The sequence below is a fragment of the Somniosus microcephalus genome, chromosome 4 (genome assembly GCF_052327205.1).
Source record: "Somniosus microcephalus isolate GS21.2 chromosome 4, FLI_Smic_1.0, whole genome shotgun sequence".
NCBI lineage: Eukaryota > Metazoa > Chordata > Chondrichthyes > Squaliformes > Somniosidae > Somniosus > Somniosus microcephalus.
Window position 1 is genome coordinate 224,150,893 of NC_140990.1, and position 13,457 is coordinate 224,164,349.

The window sequence follows — 13,457 nt, forward strand, 5'->3', positions numbered from 1 at the left end:
TTGGTGCCATATTCTTGCGGTCTCCGTTGTATCTCTGCAGCGCCCCTTGCGGCTGCTTCGTGTGATACTGCCATGCTGAAAGCCTTGTCCAGCGTAAGATCCTTTTCGGATAGAAGCCATTTCTGGGTTCCTTCACTTTGAAGCCCACACACAAACTTGTCCCTTAACGTATCTTCTAGTCCCAATCCAAACTGGCAGTGTTTCGGTAGCTTGCGCAGTTCCGTTAAGTACTCAGCATTACTTTCGTCTTTATGCTGGTTCCTTTTGTGGAACTTAAATCTTTCTGCTATCAGCAGCAGTGTGGGGTTTAAGTGGTCCTGTAGGATTTCCACTATGCTTTCGAAATTCTTATCCACGGGCTTCTCTGGGGTTATTAGGTTTCGCAGTAAGCCATAAGTTTTTGCACCCATGGAATTTAACAAAACCAGTGCTTTCCTAGCATCTGGCACTTCATTCGCCCTGCAGTACACCTCAATGCGTTCCACATATGTCGCCCAATCTTCGACTTCATTGTCGAACGCAGTGATACTGCCACTCTTCGGCATCCCTGGGTGTGATTTAACTGTCTAAAATGGCATCTCCCGCGCTCTCCCTGCTTCTCCGCTGGCACAAAATGGCGTCTCCCGCGCTTTCCTTTCTTCCCGCGCTCGCCCTTCTTCTCCGCTGCGGCTTCTAAAATGGCGTCTCCCACGCTCTCCCTTCTTCTCCGCGGCTCAATGGCGTCTCCCGCGCTCTATCTTCTTCTCCCCGCAGACGCTGTTCAGCCCTTTGAGCCCTGGCTATGCTCTGCGCGTTCTCCTGTGTGCCTCTCCCATTGCCGCCGCTCGGTCCTGAACCCGGCTGCTGCTTTACCCTCTCTCTCTCTCTGTTTTGTTTTTCCTCGACGCCGCTCGGTTTTCAACCCCCGGCTGCGCCCTGTGCGCTTCACCCTCTCTCTTACCCCGTCGACGCTGCTCAGCTTTTTCTATGCCGTCGGTCGGCTCCAGCCGCCGCTGTCCGGGAAGGGTCTGCGCTGTACCTGTTGCCAGTCTGTTGCTGGATCGTCGTGGCTGGGGAACCAAGCCCGGCTCTCAACAGCCTCCCCTGCGATGTTCACTCTCTGCTGGATGACTGGGCGGTTGCTCGTGGTCGACGCCCGTGCTTCTGGCCTCGACTTTCTTCCACCGCCCTCCCGGAGCGAATCCTTGAAGGGAAATGCAGAGTTGCAGGTAGATTTGAATCGACCTCGTTGCCGCTGTTGAATCCGTGATTCTTAAAGTATGATATTTTCCAATAACTACACGGAGGCTGTAACTTAACAATCAACAGGTGTTTACTGGAGGAGGGTAGTCTAAAGACTGACAGTACAGAGGCATGCTCAAGGCTTATATACAGGTGTGGTCACTGCCGGTACTACAGTATACAGGAGCTGTAAAAGTAGTTCTCTCTTAAAGGTACATACACTACACTGTTCACTTTAGAGATTCTCTCTTCATACATCCTCATCGCTTTCCTTATCTCTTAACCTCTTTCCGTATTTACTCATTAGTTAGTAGTGTATCTGTGATCTGGGGTAACTTACCTCAACTTTTCTTCCTTGTGCAAAAATACCTTACCTGCATTCTGCATTTCCCGACAGATGAAGATTGGGAACGCACTGTGTGGAATCGCCAAGCGTGCACTGAAATGAAACCATTGGTGTTTCTGCAATTTCAATGACTGTAAATGCATATTCCTAAGTGTTAGTGAACTTACAAACTACTCAATGACTGCTGTCCTCTTACCCTTTTGGAGGGATTGAGGGGCGGATTGAAGGGCGGGCGGGGTAGATGGGGGTTCTTTTCGTACCTGCTGCAGTGACGATCTCAAACCGCGAGCACACAGCTGCAGTGTGAGAGAATGGGAGCGGGTTTGCACGGTGTTGTCGCTGCTGTGCTGTGCTACCCCCTTTGTGACGTGGGCAGCTCGAGAGCGAAAGCGGGACCCGGGGAGGCGTGCACGCGAGCTCGGTCCTTTGACAGCGCGCGTCAGGATATGGAATAGAATCGCAACCAACGCGGCGCGCGCCGTGCGGCCAATGACGGAAATGCCGAGCGTCACGGGCTGCACGAATGTGACAAACACTTTGCACCTCACTGATACAAAAAGCCCAGCGTGCGGGCTAACCCACGCACTCTCACATACTGAGAGAGCGCGGAAAGGCACAGCTCCCTCAAACATACACACTGGGACTGGCAAGAAGGTAAGTGGAGTGTGTAGTAGACGCGGGTGGAAACATTGTGCTTTAATTGGATATAAGTGTCCTTTTGTCTTTTTTTTATGATTTGGGTGTTTATTAGTTGTGTCCCTCTAAAAAGGGGGCACTTTTGATAGATTGCTTTTTATTTGGGTTAATGACACTGTGGCAACCCAGTGTCGCCCTTAAAGGTTTCAATTAAAAGAGTAGAAGATAAGTGGAAACTTCACCACTTTTATTTGTTCCGATTTCCCCCACCTGTTGGAGATACATTAGCTTTGGTTCCTTGCTCCAATAAGGGAGAAATAGGTATTTGGAAACCATTAAATTAATACCCATATTAACTTACTGGTGAAATATTTCAAAGCAGATGAGCAGGCGCTAGTTGCTATCAGGACTTAATGCCCGAATTTAAGAAATTGGAAAATTGCTCAGAATATAAATTGGGTATAAATTGCGATTTTGCTGGGGGAAATAACGCATAAGCGTATGGAATAGCTCTTTTTGTGTGTGCGAATATGCATATAGGCAAACTTTTGTCTTGCATCAGTATGCCGTGCTGAGAGGTGTGTGTGTAACTGTACCACATACACCGTGGAACAATCGGCTGTACGACAGACCCCGTTCTTCCTTTCTCTAGTAATTTGCTCCACTTGCCCGTCTCCCTATTTTGAATGATTAAACTTACTTGTCTGTATTTGGAGCAGCACGTTACATTTGAAACTGCCAGTGAGCCCACTCTTGTCATTAAGAAGTAATAATAGGATAGATAAGATTTATTCGGAATATTTGCTGAATGCGGTGTGTGACGTGATTGTCACGGGGAAAGCCCTTGAGTGACTACATTCTTCAACCGTATGATGGCAATGACTCAATTGGGTCAACTTTCTGTTTGTTTAGCGATTTTAGCTATAGAGTGTGGAAACACGTGGAAATCCAAAATAAAATCAGAAAATGCTGGAAAGGCACAGCAGATAAACATAGAAACATAGAAGATAGGAGCAGGAGTAGGCCATTCGGCCCCTGGAGCCTGCTCCGCCATTCAATGCGATCATGGCTGATCATCCAAATTCAGTACCCGGTCCCTGCTTTCTCCCCATACCCCTTGATCCCTTTAGCCTTAAGAAATATATCCAACTCCTTCTTGAATATATTTAATGAATTGGCCTCTACTGCCTTCTGTGGTAGAGAATTCCACAGGTTCACCACTCTGGGTGAAGAAATTCCTCCTCATTTCTGTCCTAAATGGCCTACCCCTTTATCCTTAGACTGTGGCCCCTGGTTCTGGACTCCCCGACCATCAGGAACATCCTTCCTGCATCTAGTCTGTCCAGTCCTGTCAGAATTTTATAAGTTTCAATGAGATCCCCTCTCATTCTTCTAAACGCCAGCGAGTATAAGCCCAATCGACCCAATCTCTCCTCATACATCATTCCTGCCATCCCAGGTATCAGCCTGGTGAATCTTTGCTGAACTCCTTCCATGGCAAGAACATCCTTCCTCAGATAAGGCGACCAGAACTGCACACAATACTCAAGATGTGGTCTCACCAAGGCCCTGTACAACTGCAGCAAGACATCCTTGTTCCTGTACTCAAACCCTCTCGCTACGAATGTTCCTGTACTCAAACCCTCTCGCTACGAATGTTCCTGTACTCAAACCCTCTCGCTACGAAAACTTTTTCCTCCTGTTGCATCTGGTCCTTTTGTCAATCACCTTAAATCTGTGCCCTCTTGTTACTGACCCTTCTGCCACTGGAAAGTTTCTTCTTATTTACTCTATCAAAACCCTTCATAATTTTGAACACCTCTATCAAATCCCCTCTTAACCTTCAGGAGAGCAACCCCAGCTTCTCCAGTCTCTCTACACAACTGAAGTCTCTCATCCCTGGTACCATTCTAGTAAATCTCTTCTGCACCCTCTCCAAGGCCTTTACATCCTTCCTAAGGTGTGGTGCCCAGAATTGAACACAATACTCCAGCTGAGGCTTAACCAGCGTTTTATAAAGGTTTAGCATAACTTCCTTGTTTTTGTATTCTATTCCTCTTACTAAAGCCAAAGATCCCATATGCTTTTTTAACAGCCTTCTCAACTTATCCTGCCACCTTCAAAGATTTGTGTACTTACACCCCCAGGTCTCTCTGTTCCTGCACCCCCTTCAAAATTGTTCCATTTAGTTGATATTGCCTCTCCTCATTCTTCCTAACAAAACGTATCACTTCACACTTCTGTGCGTTAAAATTCATCTGCCACGTGTCTCCCCATTTCACCAGTCTGTCTATGTCCTCCTGAAGTCTGTTACTATCCTCCTCATTGTTTACTACATTTCCAAGTTTCATATCCTCTGCAAACTTTGAAATTATGCCCCATATACCCAAGTCCAGGTCATAAATATATATCAAAAAGAGCAATGGTCCTCATCCCAACCCCTATACATGCCACATATACCTCTAGTTCCTGCCACTCTAACTGATTGCTCCTTAGTTTTTTTTCTATTCGTCTTCTCTAACTTTGTTTCCCTCAAAACTGTAGAACTCCTTACCTCTCTGTCTTCCTGTTTTTTTTAGACCTTTAGAATCTATGTTTGGCTTCAAATAACTGCTACTTACTGATTTATCTCTTTTTCTCTCCGACCCCTTTTTAACCTTTTTAAGCTTGTTCCTGCACTTAGACTCCTCAGTCAAAAAAAAAACCTACTTTGGAAGAGACGCTGAGCAGAGACAAGATGCCTCTCTCCATCTGTCAGCATTTAAAAAAAGAAAAGACCGGTCAATATTTCAGGTGTCGACCCTTCACCAGAAATGAAAATTTAAAGATACAACTGAGAAAAAAGCACAAAGAAATCCCTCTTCCCTCACCCTTTTTGTCTGTTAAAGGATTCATTGAACTTCCAGTCTCTGACAGGATCTGTAGCTGAAACGCAAACCTATCTTTCCTCTTACAGATGCTGATGAGCTTGCTGTCCATTTACAGTATTTTCTGTTTTTTTATGCAAGGGACACTAAATGAATTCATAAATAACAAAAGAAATTATCATTATGCATTTTTTCCCTGCCCCACAACATAAACAAGGATTAATGTGGTGGGTTAGACATCATGGTGAGTACAGTGTCAATCTCCCATTGCAGGTGTCAACATCACAAATACTTTTACCTAAGCACCACTGTACTCAGAATTTCAGCCCAAATATTGCAGGGTGTGGAGCTATTAGATTTCTGTTCATACTTTCATTGCCACATTAGGCTGTACACCATTGAAATGTGATTTCCATCCAAATCCCTTGAACTAAGAAAATATTGACTGATGCTATTCAGACTATGGCTCATGTCAGGCAATAAATATGACAGGACTAACTGGAAACTGGCTGAGTTAGCAAGAAATGGAGAGAAGTAACACTGGAGGAAATTGAGAGAAACAGCCCAGGTATGTATGTGTTGAACGACTGCTGAAGTACGTATCGATGGGGGACCGTGAGGCAGCTTCATTGAGTCATCAATGCAAAATCAAGAAATGTGAAAGTACCTCAAGTTTGGAAGTGTCAATAATTCAACTGCACAAATGGGGACAGGAAGGAGTATAAGGATTCCAGAGGCATTGATCTGCTTAGTTTGTCAGAAAAAGTATCTGCAGTAGTGCTCCTAACTAATATATTTGGATGGAAGGCCGTGACTTCAGAAAAGGATGTGGATGTGCTGATGAGATCTTTATGCTGAGACAGAGAAATGCTAAGAGTATGAAAAAGATCTGTGGATGTGTTTCATAGGGCTTGATTTTTCTCTAGTTTCTCTCCTATCTCCCCTCATGCTCTCTCCAAGCTTATCTTGCCCATGAGACCCACCTGCCGCTCTCTTGACCATATTCCCACTTAACTTCTGACCACCCAACTTCCCTTCCTGGCTCCATGTTAGCTGATATTGTAAATGTTTCCCTCTCCTCAGCTAGTGTGCCCCTCCCTTTCAAATCTGCTATCATCACCTCCTCCTCAACAAAACCATCCTGTGTCTTTGCAAACTATCACCCCAGCTCCAACCTCCCTTCCTTACCTCTGTAGGGATCTATCCCTGGCACCAATGTTCCCTCTAATTTATTTTTTGTGCACGGTCCCTTTAAATTTGTTGCACGGTATCTTCCAGCGGGGACAACTTGTGAGCAGCCTACGCGGCACCTCCCGATTGATGTGCAGCTGCGCACCCGCTCACCTGAGGGAGAATATTCCTTGGCACCCTCCTATTTGCCACCTGCATGGTGCCCCTGGGTGACATCATCTGAAGACACGACGTCAAGTTCCACATGTACGCTGACAATACCCAGTTCTACAACAACCTCTCTTAATCCATCAACAGCCTCTGTGCTGTCAGACTGCTTGTCCATGAGCCGAAATGTCTCCAGTTAAACATTGGGAAGACCAAAGCAATTGTCTTGAGCTCCTGCCACAAACTCCATTCCCTAGCCACGATTCATCACATTCCATCCCTGGCCACTGTCTCAGGCTGAACTAGACTGTTTGCAACCTCGGCGTCCTATTTGACCCTAAGCTGAGCTTCTGACCCCATATCCTGTCCATCACATAGAAACATAGAAGATCGGAGCAGGAGTAGGCCATTCGGCCCCTTGAGCCTGCTCCACCATTCAATGCGATCATGGCTGATCATTCAGGTTCAGCACCCGGTCCCTGCTTTCTCCCCATACCCCTTGATTCCTTTAGTCTTAAGAAATATATCCAACTCCTTCTTGAATATATTTAATGAATTGGCCTCTACTGCCTTCTGTGGTAGAGAATTCCACAGGTTCACCACTCTCTGGGTGAAGAAATTCCTCCTCATTTCTGTCCTAAAAGGCCTACCCCTTATCCTTAGACTGTGACCCCTGGTTCTGGACTCCCCGACCATCGGGAACATCCTCCCTGCATCTAGTCTGTCCAGTCCTGCCAGAAATTTATAAGTTTCAATGGGATCCCCTCTCATTCTTCTAAACTCCAGCGAGTACAAGCCCAATCGTCCCAATCTCTCCTCATGCGTCATTCCTGCCATCCCAGGTATCAGCCTGGTGAATCTTCGCTGAACTTCTTCCATGGTAAGCATACCCTTCCTCAGATAAGGCAACCAAAACTGCACACAATACTGAAGATGTGGTCTCACCAAGGCCCTGTACAACTGCAGCAAGACATCCTTGTTCCTGTACTCAAACCCTCTCGCTACGAAGGCCTTTTTAACCGCCTGCTGCACTTGCATGCTTACCTTCAGCGACTGGTGCACAACGACACCCTGGTCTCGTTGCACTTCCCCTTCTCCCAATCTATAGCCATTCAGATAATAATTTGCCTTCCTGTTTTTGCCACCAAAGTGGATAACCTCACATTTATCCACGTTATATTGCATCTGCCATGCTTCTGCCCAATCGCCCAACCTGTCCAAATCATCCTGTAGTTTCTCGGCATCCTCCTCACAGCACACACGCCCACCCAGCTTTGTGTCGTCTGCAAATTTGGAGATATTACATCTAGTTCCCTTGTCTAGATCATTAATATATATTGTAAATAGCTGGGGTCCAAGGACCGATCCCTGTGGTACCCCACTAGTCACTGCCTGCCACTCAGAAAAAGAGCCGTTTATTCCAACTCTTTGCTTTCTATCTGCCAACCAGTTCTCTATCCAAGTCAATACCTTGCCCCCAATCCCATGTGCCTTAACTTTACACGCTAATCTCTTATGCGGGACCTTATCGAAAGCCTTCTGAAATTCCAAATACACCACATCCACTGGTTCTCCCTTATCTATTTTACTAGTCACATCCTCAAAAAATTCCAGTAGATTAGTCAAGCACGATTTACCTTTTGTAAATCCATGTTGACTTTGTCCGATCCTGTCACTGTTTTCCAAGTGCTTTGCTATTACATCTTTTATAATGGACTCTAGCATTTTCCCCACTACCGATGTCAGGATTACCGGTCTGTAATTCCCCGTTTTCTCTCTACCACCTTTTTTGCATAGTGGGGTAACATTAGCTACCCTCCAATCCATGGGTACTGTTCCAGATTCCATCGAATGTTGGAAGATGATCAGCAATGCATCTACTATTTCTAGGGCCACTTCCTTAAGTACCCTAGGATGTAGATTATCAGGCCCTGGGGATTTATCGGCCTTCAATCCCATCAATTTCCCTAACACCATTTCCCTACAAATACTGATTTCTTTCAGTTCCTCCCTTTCATCAGACCCTATGTTCCCCGGCATCTCTGGGAGGTTATTTGTGTCCTCCTTTGTGAAGACAGAACCAAAATATGTATTTAATTGGTCTGCCATTTCTTTGTTCCCCATTATAAATTCCCCTGATTCTGACTGCAAGGGACCTACGCTTGACTTCACCAATCTTTTTCTCTTCACATATCTATAAAAGCTTTTACAGTCAGTTTTTATGTTCTCTGCAAGCTTACTCTCATATTCTATTTTCCCTTTCTTAATTAATCCCTTTGTCCTCCTTTGTTGAATCCTAAACTGCTCCCAATCCTCTGGATTACTGCTTTTTTTGGCCAATTTATATGTCCTCTCCTTGGATCTTATGCTATCCCTAATTTCCCTCGTTAGCCACGGTTGAGTCACCTTTTTTGTTTTATTTTTATGCCAAACTGGGATGAACAAATTCTGTAGTTCATCCATGCGGTCTTTGAATGTTTGCCATTGCCTATCCACCGTCAACCCTTTGAGTGACATTCCCCAATCAATCCTACCCAACTCGCGCCTCAGACAGTTTCCTGTATTTAAATTCAGGACCCTAGTCTCTGAGTCAACTACTTCATTCTCCATCTTAATGAAGAATTCGATCATATTATGATCACTCCGACCCAAGGGGCCTCGTACAACAAGATTGCTAATTAATCCTTTCTCATTACATAATAACCAGTCTAAGGTGGCCTCTGGTTGGTTCCTCGACATATTGGTCCAGGAAACCATCCCGTAAACACTCCAGGAATTCCTCCTCCACAGTATTGTTACCAATTTGGTTAGCCCAATATATATATATATTATAGATTAAAGTCACCCATGATGACTGCTGTGCCCTTATTGCACGTTTCTCTAATTTCCCTTTTAATGCCATCCCCAACCTTCGCATTACTGTTTGGCGGTCTATATACCACTCCCACTAACGTGGGAATGACTACCTATTTCCATCTCTAGTATCACCCATCTGCTCCCCTGCCTTAGCCCATCTGTTGCTGAATCCCTCATCCATGCTGTTTTTATCTCCCAGAATCAACTACAGGAAACTTTGGTTTATCCGGAGGTTATATGTCCGGAATACTCGATCTAACGGCAAAAATCAGGAGCCGTTTTCTACAAGTTTTTTTAGTTCTCGTTGCTTTTTTTTCCTCAGTCAGGCACTGCAAGGTCTGTAGCTATAGCAACAGCTTCAGCTGGAGACGCTTGCAGCTGCAGCCGACTGTTTAGAAGCTGTTGCTAAGCAACAGTGTTTGTTGTCAGATACGGAGATGAAAACCTCCGTATGCTTCAACATTAACTTTGTATGTCCGGCAGTTTTGATAGATTGGCAACAGCTCGGTCCCGTCAGTGTTGGATATCACAAAGTTTCCTGTATTCAAATGCTCTGGCCAGCCTCCCATCATCCTCCCTCCATAAACTTGACCCCATCCAAAGCTCTGCTGCTTGTATCCTAACTTGCACCAAGTTCTGTTCATCCATCACCCCTATGCTCACTGACCTGCATTAATTTCCAGTCCAGCAACATCTGGATTTTAAAATTCTCATGCTTGTGTTCAAGTCCCTCCATGGCCTCGCCTCTCCCAATCTCTGTAATCTCCACTAGCCCTAAAACCCTCAAAGAACTCTGCGTTCCCCCAACTCTGACCTTTTTTGAATCCACCACTCTTTGCCTCAGCATTTATGGCTGCTCCTTCAACCGTTTAGGCGCTAAGCTCTGGAATTCTCTTCCTAAACCTCTCCGCCTCTCTCTCCTTAAGACGCTCCTTAAATCCTACCTCTTTGACAAAGCATTTGGTCGCCTCTCCTAATGTTTCCAGCTTTCGCTCTGTGTCATTTTTTGTCTGATTATGCTCCTGTGAAGGGCCTTGGGATGTTTTCTGGACGGTGCTGTATAAATGGAAGTTGTTTTTGATTCATTCATAGGCAATGGGTGGAAAATCAAGCTAAACTTTAAGGCATGCAACTCCTTGTGCTGAGATGTATGTTGAATTTACTGGAACTTTATAAAGTAGCTTGGAATTTATTGTGGGGCAATCATTTGAGTAAGCAGTGGTACTGTTCTGCACTTTGGAGGCTATTGCAAAGGAAGTTAGGGCATGGTGCTGATACCAAAAGTGCAGCACAACATTAGTTGACAGATCAGGATTCTAACTGCAAACTGCCCAATGCCAGAAGGTGACTGGAAACATTTACGGTATAACCATGTAAACTCGACTGGTCATTTGTCACTAAAAATCAATAGAGTGCTGCAATTATTCAACCATGTTGCATTGCAGCATGTTACTTCGCTCACTTTTTTGACAGCTGTTAGTAACATGCTTGTTTCTCAAACCATACAGGTAGTGACAGTGTACAGAACAAGAAACATTAAATATGTAAGTCATCTGTTGTGAAGTAGTTGCAACTATCAAAAAATATATAGGTGTATACCACGTATTATTCACAGTAGAAATTCACCCGTCATGAATAGCAACCTTGAGGCAAGATTGGAGCAGCACAAGCATTTGTTTTAACAGAAATACTTGTAAAGTGCTGAATAATATGGTAGAGTTGATGGGTACCCAGTGTCAGGATCATATAAAATAAGCTTCTAGATCAGATCAGGCTAATTGTAAAGAAGATTAGCTCTTTTTTATTTTCTTTTACATTGCCGCCCCCCTGAGGTCCAACATCTCCCATCCCAACCATGTACCATGACCAAGTGTGTGAGCAGGCAACTTGCTCGAAGGCTCTCGGTCTAGTCCCTGCCTGCCCGGCATTAGGTTGACTTGCCCATTGAATTTTCCAGCTTCTGCTTCCCACTGCTCCCCGATGTCTGATTTGTAACTTTCCCATGCTCAACAATTCAGGTGAAAATTACATAAAAGGAGCAGAACACCTATCAAATGCATAAAGTAAATGAAAGTTGCACAAAAATTAGCACTTCATTCAGTACTTCACAGCTATCAATATCAGCCTTTGTGCTCTCAGGAAATTAAAATGGAGACCATCCCTCCTAAACAACTTGCCTTATCCAGCGAACACATCCCAATTATCAGTGAAGTAAAGCTGCTGCTTTTTGCAAAGGTCCTGAAGCCAGATGTTGAATCCTACGATTTGGCTATGGCTGGGGTGCAATCACCCCTTACAGCAGGTAGGTACTGCAGGGAATTCAGGACCAGAGTGATCTCCTGGACTAGTTTCAATCACCTAGATGGGCCAGAGAGGAATTTCCCAGATTTTTTTTCCCTCAAATTGGCCTGGGTTTATTATCTTTTTTGCCCCTCCCAGGAGATTACATGGTTTTGGGTGGGGTGGAGTGTATATATTGTGATACATGAGGTATCGCAGTTGTGTGGGACAGGCTTGATGGACCAGAGGGTCTTTACCTGTCTGTCATTGTTTGTATGTTTATATTTATTATGACTGAAGTTTATGATGAAAATAGTGAGAAATTAGTGCACTCACTTAACCAAATGGGGTTAAACTTTCATCTTAGTGTCCCTGGTGTTGAGCTTCATGCAGCATGAATACATATCAGGAATTTGGGCACATCCACTATTATTTTCCATTCAATCATTTTCAGATCTAGTTATATACCATTTTCAGAGTAAGGCACATGAACAATCAAAATGCATGATTCTGGCTCTAAAAGACCAAGACAGGCCCAGCTTAGAAATGTCACAGCATTTGCTTTTGTGGTCGCATTATATTTTGCATTTTGTGGTGAAGTACCTGTAACACTTTCTCCTATGTTGACACTTTTTTCCCCTTGTGAAACATTTTAAAGTTTGTCATATGTTCTACCTTGACATGTTGATGACCTTCCCTCTGCTAAGGTGTATAGTGACCAGTAATTGTTTTGTTGATAAGTACTGTAGCTGAATTTGCAGCAAATAACAAGCTTTCTAATGCAATTTTACACAACTAACAGTGTACTACATCTAGTAGAAACAATAGCTGCTGATTGTATTCCTTGGCTGAGAAAATGTTCCTAACCACAACTTTACAACTAATATTAATTCAGCCAAAGGCATCGTGTGTGTGTGGGTGTATTTATGTACGTGGGTGTACATGCATGAGAAGCAGTAGAAAACAGGAAAAAGGAAAGGTACGTTCTGACTTTTATAAATTGTTTTAGCAGCAAATCAAAATCTCTTTGAAATAATTCTTCATGGTGTTCGATAAAATGTAATTAATTATTTCTTTCATTCCCAATAATTAGATTTGTTCTGGTGCTGAACGTTTTTGTTTTCCAAACTTTTTGACAGAATGTCCCAATGGCATCAGCTGCATCAGCTGGATACACAGCTCCTGGAAAAAGTGGACCAGTTGTATGATGATACCTTTCCCATGGAGGTCCGTCAGTTCCTAGCACATTGGCTGGAACACCAGGACTGGTGAGATTCTAGTTAAATTCATCTGTCTTTGATACATATTTTATTTTGGGATATCGATTTATATACATAATACATGCTAACTGAATTTCTTAGAAAACGTTGTTATTTATCCTTACTTGGCTTTATTCTTGGCAGTTGCAAAAAACATCAAAATCACGACACCTAAAGATTAATAAAAAGCAAAAGAATTCAAATGCTGGAAATCTGAAACAAATACAGAAAATGATGCACAGAAGCTCAAACAACATCTGTGGAGAGAACGGATCGTTGACATTTTGGACTGGGCCCTACTTCAGAACTGAAAAATGAAAGTTTAACAAGCACTTTAATAGAATCATTAAGAAAAAAGGAAGGGGGTAAAAAAAAAAAGAGAAAGTAGCAGTGCAATCACCTGTTGCTTGCTTAAAAGAAAAACAGGACCTCTTTAGTTCTGAGCAAGGGTCCATATCCAAAATTTATTTAGGTATATTTTAACTTTTGGGAACCAACCAATGGAGCGGCCGGCTGCTCATTTGAATCTGACTGGTAAGCCACGGACTTTAAATGGATATCCTGAGGCAGCACGCCGGATTTGGGCTACAGGAATGTCACTCCAGTACCAATGGGCAGAATTAAAATCAACCCTGTAGTCATTGTAATGTAAGG

The 13,457-nt window shown here is 43.9% G+C and overlaps 1 protein-coding gene across 1 annotated transcript in view; it reads left to right on the plus strand.

The window, feature by feature from the left end:
• Positions 1 to 2,075: 2,075 nt before the first annotated feature.
• The window catches only part of LOC147120229 (signal transducer and activator of transcription 4-like), a 178,686-nt gene continuing 167,304 nt past the window's right edge, over positions 2,076 to 13,457 (plus strand). Inside the window, exons 1-2 of the mRNA XM_085985850.1 lie at positions 2,076 to 2,221; positions 12,684 to 12,812. Coding sequence (XP_085841976.1) covers positions 12,685 to 12,812 — 128 coding nt within the window. The 5' untranslated portion in view covers positions 2,076 to 2,221; position 12,684. The remainder of the gene's footprint in view (positions 2,222 to 12,683; positions 12,813 to 13,457) is intronic.